The 14,568-nt window shown below is 39.6% G+C and overlaps 4 protein-coding genes across 4 annotated transcripts; 1 reads left to right on the top strand and 3 right to left on the bottom strand.

The window, feature by feature from the left end:
- Window positions 1–1,023: 1,023 nt before the first annotated feature.
- On the bottom strand, window positions 1,024–1,512 carry LOC130472343 (uncharacterized). The gene is made up of 2 exons (XM_056843027.1): window positions 1,392–1,512; window positions 1,024–1,300 (listed from the first exon to the last, which is right to left on the bottom strand). Exons 1-2 carry the CDS (start codon window positions 1,509–1,511, stop codon window positions 1,061–1,063), a joined length of 360 nt encoding a protein of 119 aa, XP_056699005.1. The 5' UTR covers window position 1,512; the 3' UTR covers window positions 1,024–1,060.
- Window positions 1,513–2,001: 489 nt separating this feature from the next.
- On the bottom strand, window positions 2,002–5,797 carry LOC110780199 (protein FAR1-RELATED SEQUENCE 5-like). Its single transcript, XM_056842393.1, has 5 exons — window positions 5,785–5,797; window positions 4,545–4,974; window positions 3,532–4,102; window positions 2,891–3,000; window positions 2,002–2,401 (listed from the first exon to the last, which is right to left on the bottom strand). Exons 1-5 carry the CDS (start codon window positions 5,795–5,797, stop codon window positions 2,002–2,004), a joined length of 1,524 nt encoding a protein of 507 aa, XP_056698371.1.
- A 1,608-nt stretch (window positions 5,798–7,405) lies between these two features.
- Window positions 7,406–8,751, top strand: LOC130471995 (uncharacterized). Its single transcript, XM_056842392.1, has 4 exons — window positions 7,406–7,558; window positions 7,614–7,992; window positions 8,072–8,256; window positions 8,335–8,751. Exons 1-4 carry the CDS (start codon window positions 7,406–7,408, stop codon window positions 8,749–8,751), a joined length of 1,134 nt encoding a protein of 377 aa, XP_056698370.1.
- A 907-nt stretch (window positions 8,752–9,658) lies between these two features.
- LOC130471994 (early nodule-specific protein 2-like) lies at window positions 9,659–14,011 on the bottom strand. The gene is made up of 2 exons (XM_056842391.1): window positions 13,492–14,011; window positions 9,659–9,777 (listed from the first exon to the last, which is right to left on the bottom strand). The coding sequence occupies exons 1-2, from the start codon at window positions 14,009–14,011 to the stop codon at window positions 9,659–9,661; spliced, it is 639 nt and encodes a 212-aa protein (XP_056698369.1).
- Between the last annotated feature and the right edge of the window lie 557 nt (window positions 14,012–14,568).

Raw genomic sequence — 14,568 nt, 5'->3', positions numbered from 1 at the left:
AAGTTAACTATTTGAGGGAACAAATTAACTAATTGAGGGAACAAGTTAACTAATTTTATAAAAAGGTACCTAATTGATGGAAAAAGTTAACTAATTGATTCAAAAAGTAAACCAATTTATTTGTGCTATTAGGTTATACACTTTTACAACAATTAGAAATACCAATCTAATTTATGGAGTATATAAATCAATTACTGAGGTATTAGACAATGAATTAGTGACGAAAACTTATTAATGAAAATAGTTAACTAATTGCTGCAAAAAGTTAACTAATTGATGGAAAAGTTTAACTAATTCATGGTAAAGGTTAACTAATGGATGGTAAGGTTAACTAATTGATGCAAAAAGTTAACTACTTTTAGGTTAACAATATTACTTAAACATAGTCATCCTGCATATAGTGACATTAACAATAATTACAGTAACTTAACTTTTGAAAATGAAATCAATTAGTTAACTAATTGATGGTACAAGTTAACTAATTGATGAAAAAAGTTAACTAATTGAGGGAACAAGTTAACTAATTTTTATAAAAAGGTAACTAATTGATGGAAAAAGTTAATTAATTGATTCAAAAAGTTAACCAATTTATTTGTGCTATTAGGTTATACACTTTTACAACAATTAGAAATACCAATCTAATTTGTGGAGTATATAAACCAATTAGTGAGGTATTAGACAATGAATTAGTGACAAAAACTTATTAATGAAAATAGTTAACTAATTGCTGCAAAAAGTTAACTAATTGATGGATAATGTTAACTAATTGGTGGTAAAGGTTAACTAATTGATGGTAAGGTTAACAATATTAGTTAAACATAGTCATCCTGCATATTGTGACATCAACAATATTTCATTAAATTACAGTAACTTTTGAAAATGAAATCAACTACTTAACTAATTGAGGGAACAAGTTAACTAATTGTGGTACAAGTTAACTAATTTGATAAACACTAAAATTCAATCCAATGTCATTCAATAGTATATAATGCTTTAAAAAAGTTGTTCTTTTGGTGTAAAAGTTCCAAATTCTGTAGGTGCTGTTGACGATGTCCTTATCTCAAAGTATCATTTTTTTTCTTTTACTTCTTCCTTTTGTCTTCACTAGTGGTGGATTTTCAACTATTATTTGTGGTGCATTTGATGATGATGATGATGTAGACGGTGCTATGTTGATTGTGGTTTGTTGTGCTTCAACATCGTCTTGTGCCTTTTGTGCTGCCTCCTTTTGTGCTGCTTTTTCTTTTTCTAGAACCTTATTTATGCTTTCGTTAGCATGAGCATAAGCCTCTTTAAGCACCTATTAGTTAAGATTTAAAGCAAACTAGTTAGACTCTTGAAGTATTTAGTATTTATTGTTATGTATTAGTTAAATAATAGTTAGTAAAAACCTTTTTAGCTGCATCACTCCCTTGACATTTAATAACCAAGTTGTACAAATTTCTTGCCATCTCATAACGCCATGGAGTAATTTTTCTCTTTTCTGTTCCATTATCTTCTCTATGTTCCATTCTCTTTCATACTTCACTTTTTGCAAACTTTGTCCACCTTTTTGAAATGTATTGCTCTGGAATGTTGACTATAGAATGTATATGTAGAACTCGTATTGCATGGAAACATAGCCATCCTGCATATTGTGACATCAAAATATTTTAATTAATTAGTTAACTAATTGATGGTACAAGTTAACTAATTGATGAAAAAGTTAACTAATTGATGAAAAAAATTAATTAATAGATGGTACAAGTAAACTAATTGATGAATAAAGTTAACTAATTTCTGTAAAAAGGTAACTAATTGATGGTAAAGGTTAACTAATTGATGCAAAAAGTTAACTAGTTTATTTGTCCTATTAGGTTATACACTTTTATTAATTGAACATGTTAAACATATTATCTGTTCATGTAAAATCTCAATTCAATTAGTTACATTTTAGAAGCAATTAGTTAAGTTTTTATACCAAATAGTGTATGTAAAAATGCAATTAGTTAAGAGAATTAACTAACCCGATTCTTCGAAGTTCCTACAAGTGCATTTAATGGAATTTGTTGTTGGATCAAATGCTACATAATGGGCAGTATGTTCTGGCCAAGATTCATGTTGCACTTTGTAACCAAAGAAATTTCCATTGATGTAGTTGACATTTGAGATACAACCCATTGCATACTTGAATTGTTTTTCAAAATCTCTAAACAATGTAAGTGTGTAAACATTTGCCGCATGTTTTATCATTCCGACCATTGGAAAATCAGATTTAGGCAAAGCATTTCCACAATCATATTCATTTTGATCTTCTTGATATCTCCAACGATCCACTGTTGCTCCAAAAATGTGAAAGAATTCTGTTAGTGAAGTTGATTTGTTCCCTTTAAATCCAATTGCATTGTTAGTGCTCTCACTCCTGTGTAACAAGATTATTATTCAATTAGTTAAACATTCTATTCAATTAGTTAAGCAGGTAGAGGAATTAGTTAAGCAAACAAAGGAACTAGTAAAGAAGGTGAAACAATTAGTTAAACATTTTGTTAAATTAGTTAATCTTTCTGATTAATTAGTTAAGCAGGCAAAGGAATTAGTTAAGTAGATGAAACAATTAGTTAAACATTCTGTGAAGTATTCAAAGCAATTAGTGAAGTATTCATAGCAATTAGTGAAGTATTCTGAGCAATTAGTTTAGCATTAAAAAAAATTAGTGGACTTTTATTTAAGCATTTACCTTTGTGAAGACAATATTCCAGCTGAGAAAAAATCTTTGTTCAAAGCCGTACACCATTTTTCTTTTATTGTATAGAGATTTGTAAACCAATCATGATTTTGAAGGTTATACTTAGTAATCATGTCAAACCAAGTGGTTTCAAATTATTCTTCATTGTAACAACGATATAAGCACTTCTTGAATGTGTCTTTGAAGGTATTGTCAGCTTTTAAGTCTCCAAATCTTGACACAGCATTCTTTTGTAAGTACCATAAGCATAATCTCTGTCTGGTATTAGGAAACACCTGCAATTTTTTTGATGAATGTATTAGTTAAGAATTTAAACTATTTAGTTAAGTCAGAACAGAATTCTGTATTAGTTAGGTGATCTGAAAATGATGCAAAAAGTTAACTAATTGTTGTAAAAAGTTAACTAATTCATGCAAAAAGTTAACTAATTGTTGTAAAAAGGTAAGTAACTAATATATTATTAAAACAAAAGTTAACTAATTCATGCAAAAACTTATCTGATTCATTGCAAAAGTTAACTAATTGATTCAAAAAGTTAACTAATTGTTTTAGAAAGTAACTAATTGATGCAAAAAGTACACTAATTGATGCAAAAAGTTAACTAATTGTTTTAAAAAGTTAACTAGTGTATGTAAAAGGATAACTAATTTATGGAAAAAGTTAAGTAATTGATGGAAAAAGCAACTGATGAATGGTCATCAATTTAGTTAAACTTTTCAACTGATTAGTTAAAGACCAGTAGCAAATAGTTAACAATTTTTAGCAATTAGTTAACTATAAAACCCAAATAGTTAATAGACTCTTACTTGTTCAATAGCATTTTCCATTGCTTGATCTTGATCTGTAAAGATAGTTATAGGTGCTTTTCCTCCCATAGACTCCAGGAATGTTTCCAATAGCCACACAAAAGTGTGTGTCTTCTCATCAGCAATAAAAGCACAACCAAACATCACATTACTCCAATGGTTGTTGACACCTACAAATGGCGCACAAACTAAATTGTATTTGTTTGTTCTGAAAGTTGTGTCAAAGACACAGACATCACCATATACGTCATAATCTTCTTGCATCATTCCATCCCTCCAAAACATGCTTATTACTTGGTTTGCCTCGTTCACCTTTACTCGAAAATAAAATGTTGGATCTTCTTCTCCTCTCTTAATTAACATGTTCACAACCGCTTGTGTATCTTTTTCTTCTAGTCTTTTCATTTTCAATCTACTTGTGAAATTCATGTGGTCAACTAATGTGTGTCCAACCACCCTTGCGTCGCCAGCTTCATTACACATATATCTATAGGAATCTGCTGGTGTTATTCCTGATAGTGTGAGTCCTTCAATTACTTTTCCCTTTTCTTCATCAATTTTTCTTTGTGATCTGGAAATGATGCAAAAAGTTAACTAATTGTTGTAAAAAGTTAACTAATATATGCAAAAAGTTAACTATTTGTTGTAAAAGGTAAGTAACTAATATATTATTAAAACAAAAGTTACCTAATTCATGCAAAAACGTAACTAATTGATGAAAAAGTTAACTAATTGATGAAAAAGTTAATTAATGGTTTTGGAAAGTAAGTAATTGAGGCAAAAAGTAAACTAATTGATGCAAAACGTTAACTAAATGTTTTAAAAAGTTAACTAATGCATGAAAAAGGTTAACTAATTTATGAAAAAAGTTAAGTAATTGATGGAAAAAGGTAAGTAATTGTTTTATCTAGTTTATTATTAAAACAAAATTATTTAAACGCTTAAGTAATTAATGTCAAAGCCTAACTAAATATATTGAATGGTTAACTAATTACTTGTATTTTGTTTTGTACCTTTCAAAGTTTTGCAGTGACTCTCTTGTTAAGTCATGATTGTGTTCTATAACATGATGAAAGACTATAAACTTTCCATCCTTTTGTAACTTCAATCGTATAGATGCATTGCACCCTGTTCTAGTAAGGTTTTGCTGCCTTGGGTTCTTTGACTGCCCTTTCTGTTTGCTCTCACTTGATACTGTTGCTTCTTCTTTCTTTGTGTTCTTTGTGTTTTCCTTTCTCTTTCCTTCCTTTGAACAACAAAAGTATCTTTCCTTTATCTCTCCCGTTTTTTGATCTCTCCTTAATGTATTTTTTCTTATTGAAAATCCAAGAAGTATTGAATGTTTGTCATAAAGTTCATGTAGTTCATCTACTATGCCAGTATATCCAGTCAAAGGTCCTCTAATATCATCCTCTGTTAAATTGTTCCAAATATCTTTTGAACCTGTAAAATGAACAAAAGTAATAGTTAACAAAAGAAACTAATTAGTTACAAAATTGAGGAAATTAGTTAACCAATTGAACTACAATGTTTTTTGATTAAATTTTTTTTTATTTTTGTTCTGTCATCAATTAGTTAAATAAATCTTCTATTTAGTTACGTAGTGGAACCAATTAGTTAAGAATTTTTTCACTAATTTACCAAAATGGTAAAGGTTAACTAATTGATGCAAAAAGTTAACTACTTTTAGGTTAACAATATTAGTTAAATATAGTCATCCTGCATATTGTGACATCAACAATAATTACAGTAACTTAACTTTTGAAAATGAAATCAATTAGTTAACTAATTGAGGGAACAAGTTAATTAATTGATGGGGTTGTGGGATCTTTTACGGTGCTGACGTGGCACGCGTTCCTCGGAGGTATCAAGTATGACCTGGCACGAACTTCTGGCAACCTGCAAAACAAGAATATTCCCGTAGGAATATTCCCTCCGATGTTTAAGTAAGTATAAGCTAGAGAGATAAGTAATTTGTAGAGAGAAGGCAGAGCAAAGATAAGTTTTTGTTGGTGGGGATGAATTGAATGCCCTTTTACCTAGGGATCTGCACTATTTATAGTGCTAGAGTTTCTCGGGAACTGGTCCTGCATGATTGAGTGTTTATGCAAGATTGGGACACGTGTCCTGCTTAGGTTTTGGAGGCTTGGTTAGGACCAATGTGGACCTCTTAATCGCTTGGGCCTGGGCCCTGTGAAGTTGAGAAAGGCCCGCAGGCAAGCTTTTGGGCCTTTTTCTGGGCTTTGACAGTACAGTCAGGTGGCATTCTTTTAGGCCACATCATTTGCCCCTCAAGGAGGATGCCCCTTGTCCCTGTGGGGTAGGCTGCTTGATCGGAGGGAGCGCCACGTGTGAGGGCTTTTCAGAGCTTATATTTTCCTTTAAAAGCTTCAATTCCTCTTTCATTTTTCTTTTGTTACTTCAGAGCGATTTTTCTTTAGAGAGAGAAAGTAAATTTCGTCCTGCCAAAGATCTGCTTGTGCTTGCGCTGGAGTGTTCTTGGATTTGCTGTCCAGTGTTCTTGAGGGTTTAGAGGATTTGTCAAGACTTCTCATCAGTTTGATCATTTTCTGGTAAGTTCTCTATCAAAACTTTGTTTTTTGCATGCTTGTGGGACCTCTCTTGTTTATTGTTTACAGTGTTCTGTGGAGGCGTCTTGGGGGTTATGACACCTATCCCTTTCATTCTTTTGCTAAAGTCGACGTCCTGTCCCTTATGCAGGACGGCATGGCTCGAATTAGACAAACAACCAACGTGCGTGCATGGGCTGCACCGCGAGAGGGGGACGATAGGGTTCCTTTTTCGAACCCGTCCCAAGGAAGTAAGAGTGGAGTCCGTTCCTCCCATAATACAGGAGACGGGGCCATAAGAACGGCACATTCTCCTAGAAGAAGGAAGAATGTGGCTTCCCGTCCCCGCGTTCCACGCGAGGATTTTGAAGATGACTCCTCTAGCTCTTCAGACGAGGAGTTTGCAAAAAACCTTCCTCCTATGGTCCGGGGGAAGGAGGACGTCAATCTATTTCCATCTGATATCTTTCTCGGCATGAAATGGCTGAGGTACCTGAGGGAGCAGGGACGTGACTTTGAGCGTTTTCTGCTCTTGCCCCCAGGTTTTAGTCTTAGGAGCCCTCGACCTCATGACTCCGTGGACCAACTCTCCCAAGGAGAGGTAGCTGTTTATACTGCTGCCTTTAGGTTGGGTCTTAGATTTCCATTGCACCCCTTTGTGATGGAAGTCTTAGAGGGGTATGACATTGGCCTTGCTCAATTGACGCCCAACTCTTGGGCAAATGTTTTTGGTTTTATTGCCAAGTGTGCTTTGAGCGGCGTCACCCCTTCCTTTCCTGCTTTCCTTCGTCTCATAGTCATTGCCCCTTCTTCTCGTTCTCCCCAGGGGTGGTTCACCCTTTACAGCCGTCGGGGATATAAAACGGTGGTGGGTAAGACCTTTAGTTGGGTTTGGTGGAGGAAGAAGTGGTCTGTTGTTCGAATGGAAGACCTCTCTCTTTGCAGACGTCTTTCTAGGTGGAACCGTTGGCCCCGCTATTTGTCTAGAGCTGACGCCTACCCTCGCCTCTCGTCTAGAGAGTGGGGACTAGTGAAGCCCTTGTTCCAGGCTGAGATGTATCAGCTGTCGTCAAAGAGCCATGCTTGGGTGCCTAATGCTTGGCTTCCCCATGTCGGCCAGTTCACCAATATAGTCTTTCTTTCGGTCGTTGGTCTTTGTTCCTATTTGAGTAGAGGTAGTTCCCCATAGATTTTCACTCAACATTTTTTCTTCATTTTTTTTTATTTTTTTTATTTTTTTTATTTTTTATTTTTTTTATTTATTTTTATTTTTTTTATTAACCCTTGGCTTTGTAGGTTCTGCCATGGATCGCTTATCCTCCGAAGACAAGTGTGTAGTGGAAGTACCCGCTTGGCTGTCCGAGGTGTATACCGAGGACATTCTCAAGGCCGTGGAGGCCAAGAAAAAGGACTCCTCCAAGAAATCCAGCGAGGGTGCCTCTGGCGACGTCGCCAAGGTAATATTTTTTTTCCTCTGATCATGATTTGGTCGCTGATTTCCTTCAACTTTAGGAACCCACTTTGCCAGCTACGAAGAAGCGTCCGGCATCTTCGACGGAGGCTCCTAAGCCAAAACGACCCTTCTTTAAGAAGATGGGTCCGGCCGATGCTGTCACCAAGCCGTCGGTACCAAAACCGTCCGCTCCCCTAGCTGAGGGGGAGGTTCTTCCTACCCAGACGCCCATTCCTCCTCCTGAGCAAAAGGAGGCTCCTTCCCAGGTGGACACCGAAAGGGATGGTACTGCCGGAGCAGCTGCTGACGAAGTAGCAGTCGAACAGACTGAGGCTGCTGACGCCACCACCTCGTCCAAGGAGGACAAGGGTAAAGGCAAGGAAACTAAGGCTCCTTCTACTGATAATGCCTCTACTTCTCATGCAGCTTCGCCCATTGGTTAGTGTCTCTGTACTTTAAATCTGTCATGTCAGGTTGGAATTTGCACGATGTTTGTTAATCTTGGCGTTTGGTTCAGTTGAGATGTTCAAGCGGATGCGGCGGACCGAGGTGGCGAGCATTCCCCCTTCTGCCGGTTTTAGCTCAGAGGCGAAGGATAAGATCCTTGCGGACGTGTATGCAGCCATCCCTGAGGAATATGTGAGGTCACTCCCCGGGATTGACTTGGGATTCTTTTGGTCCATTCAGTCTCTCGTCCTTGATGTGAGACACTTACTCCTGGATCTCTGTAGTTATGATTATATATGTACGCTATTTTTAATTCTATGTTGTCTTTGGCAGCTTTTCATTCGCTGTGCCGAGAGTAGGAACTATCGCTTTGATATGCACAATGAGATGCTCAAGCACAAGGACCAGATCGAGAATCATGAGCAATATGCTGAGAAGACGGCCAGGTTGATCAACTTGAACGCGGACAAGAAGATCAAATCCACGACGGAAGATCTGAAGAAGGCCGAGGAGGACGCTGAGAAGTATGAAGAGAAGTTGCTGGAACATGAGGGGTGGCTTGCCGTGCTGAGAAAGGAGTACTCTTCCGTCTCGGAACGGGTGACTAATTTCTCTTCCAAGGTGAACGTTCTTGAAGGTCAGCTCAAGGCCATGCAGGGGAAGATTGAGGCCGTGCGCAAGGAGGCTGCAAGCTCTTTTAAGTTAGGCGAGGAGTCCATCTTGGAGAGTGCTCAAAAGGCGTGGGATTAGTCTATGGACGGGAAGGACTTTTCCTGGTTCAAACGCCGTATCTCCCACCAGATAGTCGTCTCGACGGCTAGGCGCTTAGGCTTAGATCCCCCCCAGTTCGTCAGTGACGGGGAAGTGGACATAGAAGAAGACGAGGTGAACTCCCCTGAAGGCCAAGACGTCCAGGACGGGAGTTCCATTGCCCCTCATCCTTGAGCGGTTTTTCTTGTAGTTGGTTTGAATGACGCCATGGGCGTTTGTAATAACTTTGGTGCCTTTTGGCATTTATTTGATTTGGTTTGTTTGCGCTTTGGGCGCTATGTATAAACAATTCGTGCCGTTGTGCACTTTATTTTATTTTAATTCCATCAGTTCGTTACTGATTTCTTAGGAATTCTTTCTTTGGGTCCAATTGTTGGACAGAAACCTCAGTGTTTTAGGTGATCAGCCTAATTTGAGGCGCTAATCTAAGCCACTTCTCAGGTCGTCAAACGATTAGTCTTTTTAGACGCCATCCAAGGAGGAGGTCTTATGTCTGAATGTTTTGCTCTTGTTTGAGTCTTTCCTTTTTTGGCCGCCTTTCGAAGAAAAGGCGTCATGCTGGATGTCTAAACCCTTTGTGTTTATTAGCACTAGGTACATCCAAACCCTTCGTGTTTATTAGCACTGGGTATTGTTTATTTAGCAGATATGGACGCCACTTATTTTAGGGATTGTTTTCTGGTGAGTTTCTTCACCCCTTAAGTGTTCCTTTTTTAAGGTTCAACTGAGACTTGTATTCGTCAGATAAGTGTTAATTTACTAAATTGCTTGCTACATTCACCGCGTCTTAGGCGGGCATTTACAGGCCGTTTTGTGGGCTCTGGTACAATAGCTAGGCCGTTTTGTAGGCTCTGAGTACAATAGTTACCCTAATGATGTTCTACTTTCAGCCACTTTCTTCAATTTTGACCGCTTCTATTTGGACGGGTCCAGTTTCTTTGGTGACTTGGGGTTCATCTTCATGCTTACGTTTTCCTCTGACTTCAGCAGAATCTTGCTTCCATGCTGACGGGTTGAGGGTCGTCAGGTAACAGTCCCTAGCCTGTTGTTGATCTCCATGTATGGTGCCTATGACTCCATCATCGCACACAAACTTCAGAAGCATCAGATGGGTGACGACTACAGCCTTGATCTTGTTTAAGGTGGGTCGTCCCAGGATGACATTGTATGCAGTCAAGTCTTTAACAATTAGGAAGTCCACCTCCATCTTTCGCCCATTCTTCTTATCCCCAATTCGAACCGGCAGAGTGATGACGCCAACAGGGTGAATGATACTCGCTCCAAAACCAATGATGGGATAGTGAATTCTTTCGATGGTTTTGGGGTCGTGTGCTAGGCGATTGAGGCATTCTAGACTCATTATGTCGGACGAGCTTCCCGTGTCTATTAGTATGCGTTTAACTCTCATGTTAGATATCTTGAATTCAACCACAAGGGGATCATCATGCGGCGTGGCTATCCGTCCGCCATCTAACTCACATATTTCTATCTTTGGGAATGGATCCATGGGCGCTTTGGCTGACAGCAGCACTTGTCCTAAGCGGCGAGCATAATCTTTCTGTCCTCTCATGGTAGGTCCTCTTGCGGCCGGTCCTCCAGATATGACGGCTACAAATCCTCCGTCGCTGTGTTGTCCCTTAGTCGGCGAGGCAGGTGACTTGTTCTTTTTGTATTGGTTTTTTCCAAAGCCATGAGCATTCTTCTATAAGTAGTTCTTGAGGTGTCCTTTGGAGGCTAGGCCATCTAAAGCCCTCTTCAAGCTTCTACAATTCTTGGTTTCATGTCCTATATCTTCATGGAACTGGCAATATAATTTGGGATCTCGAGTCTCAGCAGGAGACTTCATGGGGAAAGGTCGATCAAGGTCGTACCTTGTCCCCACGTCTTTTAGTATGGTGAGAAGATCTGTGTTGTACTCAAAATATTCCCTTTCTTGCGGTCGTTCTCTTTTGTGCCCAGGAAAGTTGGTATCGTGCTCTTTTGAGATAGCCCATGTGCCATTCACTCGTGGGGATTTTCGGTCCACTTTATCCTTCTTCCCGGAGGAGTCTGTTGTTTCTCCAATCCTCCCTTCCTTTGACGCGCTGCATATTTCTGTTGCATGGATAAATGCTTCAGCCTCGTCCAGGACCTCGGCCATAGTCCTTACACTCTTCTTAACCAGGTCAAACTTGAAGGATCCCTTCTTCAATCCCCTGATAAAATTATCAAAAGAGACGCCATCGGGTAAGTCTGGGATCTGTCCCGCCTCCAGATTGAAACGCTTCACGTAGCTTCTTAGGGCCTCGTCTTTCCCTTGCTGGATCCGTCCCAAATGCATGCTGGTTTTCCTTTCTTCCTTGTGTGCCATGAACCTCGTAGAGAACAAAGTCTGTAGTTCGTTAAAAGAGGCAATTGGTCCTGGGGGCATCCGTTCAAACCATTTAGACGCTACTCCTTTGAGCGTGGCTGGGAAGTATTTGCACCAAGTGGCTTCATTGGTTCCATGAACGTACATGTGATGGCGGTATGCGACAAGATGCATATCGGGATCGGTGGTCCCGTCATAAGCTTCAATTGTAGGAGTTTTTACTTTGGGTTCCTTCGGGGCGTTCATGATCTCGTCAGAGAAAGGGGTACTCATGTGCCTTAACGTCAGGTTGTTGAGCCCTTGCTGAATATGATAAGTTGGTTCACGGCGGTTAGATAGCAGGCGGGGGCGCATGCTTACCCTATGGGGCGTCATCTGGGTCGGTCCACGTGTAGTGGGATAAATGGCAGATCTTCCATCACAGGAGTGGACCCGGTGTCTGATAGTTCAGATTCAGCCTCATAATGTTCTTGACGCCTTGAGGCTGGCCGTAAGACGGCTGGTGGGCTTCCCCTAGATGATGGTCGTATGACCGGGTCCCTTCGAGGTAAGAAGGTGGGGGGGTCACGGCCATTTCCCGAGTGCTCAGGCACAGGGCTGACTCCCCTGCTTGCTTGTGGACGAGAACCTTCTCCAGCTCTCCAAACGTTGGACCTGAGCGGCATTCTGCTTATCCGGTTGACGCCTAGACTGAGGGACCTCTGCGGAGCCGTCCTCTCAGCGCAGTAGATTAGCATATTTTTCCGAATTTCATCTTGCAGTGTAGTGCTCATCTGTTGTCGAAAGGTCTGATTCATTTGCTGTTGGAATCCTGTTAAGATCTCGCATAGGGAGCCCACCGAGACTGGCAAATCTAGATTCTCGTCTAACACGGTGTCTCGGACGCTGGGGCTTAGATGGCCGCCTGGCGGAGACGCCTCGGTTATTGGTTCTTCTTCTACAACCACCTCAGCCTGCATCCGTCGCGGTGTGTTCCCTGTATTTGCAATTCGATTGGCTTCTTCAATGTGCCGTCTCGCTTCTTCTCCACCAGCGTACTCTCTGTCAGAGTGTAGTTCGGCCATGACACTGTACCTCCCCACAGACGGCGCCAAATGTTGTGGGATCTTTTACGGTGCTGACGTGGCACGCGTTCCTCGGAGGTATCAAGTATGACCTGGCACGAACTTCTGGCAACCTGCAAAACAAGAATATTCCCGTAGGAATATTCCCTCCGATGCTTAAGTAAGTATAAGCTAGAGAGATAAGTAATTTGTAGAGAGAAGGCAGAGCAAAGATAAGTTTTTGTTGGTGGGGATGAATTGAATGCCCTTTTACCTAGGGATCTGCACTATTTATAGTGCTAGGGTTTCTCGGGAACTGGTCCTGCATGATTGAGTGTTTATGCAAGATTGGGACACGTGTCCTGCTTAGGTTTTGGAGGCTTGGTTAGGACCAATGTGGACCTCTTAATCGCTTGGGCCTGGGCCCTGTGAAGTTGAGAAAGGCCCGCAGGCAAGCTTTTGGGCCTTTTTTCTGGGCTTTGACAGTACAGTCAGGTGGCATTCTTTTAGGCCACATCAGATGGTACAAGTTAACTAATTGATGAAAAAAGTTAACTAATTGATGATAAAAGTTAACTAATGAATTAGTAACGAAAACTTATTAATGAAAACAGTTAACTAATTGCTGCAAAAAGTTAACTAATTGATGGAAAATGTTAACTAATTGATGGTAAAGGTTAACTTAGTGAAAAATGAAATTTGAAAAGTAGCATTAAAAAAAATTAGTTTAGTATTGATATTAATTAGCTAAGTTTTTAAATAAATTAGTGATTTATTTAAATAGTTCCCTGATAAATTATTTAGTTTATTATCCAATTAGTTAACTAATTTTACCAGTTAGTGATTCTTTCAAAGCAATTAGTTATACTTTGACATTCATTACTTTATTTTAAACCAATTTGTTTACTCCCTCCGTCCCGGAATACTCGACCCAGTTTGACCGGCACAGAGTTTAAGGGACTTGAATTGACTTATTTAATTTAATAGGTAGTAGTTGATAGTGGGGTATTATTTTAATATAGTTAGTGGGAGGTGGGTTAAGAGGTGGGGTTGGGGGAGAATAGGGGTTGAATTTTTAATTATTTTTTGTATGGAGTAGGGGGTAGGTGGGTTAATAGGGGTGGAGTGAGAAATAATATAATATTGTTAGAATATTTCCATTTTTAGAAACAGGTCAAGTATTAAGGGACGACCCGATAAGGAAAACAGGTCAAGTATTCCAGGACGGAGGGAGTAGTTTTTTAACCAATTAGTTAATTGCACAATCCAATTAGTTACGACAAGTAATCAATTAGTTAACTATATTCATTAAATTAATTTTAAAACCTGAAAAATAAGCTGAGGTTGTTTCTCCTGTTGTTGCAGAACTTGTTTCAGATGTATTTTCCTTTGTTCCAGAACTTGTTTCAGTAGTTACTTGCTGCATTGTTGTAAAAGCCCTTTGATTAGGGTTATCAAATCGCGCAGGAGGTTGAAATCGAGGAGGAGGATGAAGGTCGCTTTGATTAGGGTTATCAAATCGCGCAGGAGGTTGAAATCGAGGAGGAGGATGACGGTCGCGAGGTTGAAAAATCGGTGGTGGTAGAAATCGAGGATGTTGAAGGTGGCGAGGTTGAAAATTCGGTGGTGGTAGAAATCGAGGAGAATGTTGAAGGTGGCGAGGTTGAAAAATCGGTGGTTGAAATTGTGGCGGAAATATCTGTGTTGGTTGTTGAAATTGTGGCGGAAATATTGGTGGTGGTGGTTGAAAGCCGTCGGCCATGTCTGATCTGAAAGTTGTCGGCGGCGATTGTGGCGGAAATATCGGTATTGGTGGTTGAAATTGCTCATAGCCGCCGTCGGCCATGTCGGATCTGAAAGTTGTTGGCGGCGATTGCGGCGGAGCAAGCTGAAGAATTTCGCGAAATTAGAATAGGGTTTAAGAAGGAATTCGCTGTTGTCGAAGAAGGAAGGAGGAAGGAGGAAGGAGGAAGGAGAGAGAAAAAAAAATATGAAAAATCGCTTTTATGTAGCGCGTGAATCCCACGCGCGCGTGGGGGAGTCAGCGGACTGACAGGCGCGTGGCCGTCAGGCCGCCTGACAGAAAAGGCGCTGATCAGTTTTTAATTGAACTAAATTGTGAATTAATTGTGGAGGGCACTTGAGTCTATTTCATAGGGGTACCAAAAGTGCAATTACTAAATTGACCTTAGATGTTCCCTTATAGAATAGAGATAAGATTAAACTAAAAGTTGACTACCTCGATCTATTTAATTTTAATCGTCATACATTACTATTTTGGGGTTTATAATGATTGCAGAAGGAGGTAGTTTTATACGAGTACTACGTATAAGCTGATCAAACTTGTACGTAGAAGTAAATTAAAAGCATAAGTTTGTCAAAAAAAAAAAGCACCAGTGTATA

Source organism: Spinacia oleracea, chromosome 4, assembly GCF_020520425.1.
Source record: "Spinacia oleracea cultivar Varoflay chromosome 4, BTI_SOV_V1, whole genome shotgun sequence".
NCBI classification, from domain to species: Eukaryota; Viridiplantae; Streptophyta; class Magnoliopsida; order Caryophyllales; family Amaranthaceae; genus Spinacia; species Spinacia oleracea.
The sequence above is the reverse complement of the archived record's forward strand: the minus strand, read 5'-3'. Positions and strand labels throughout refer to the sequence as shown.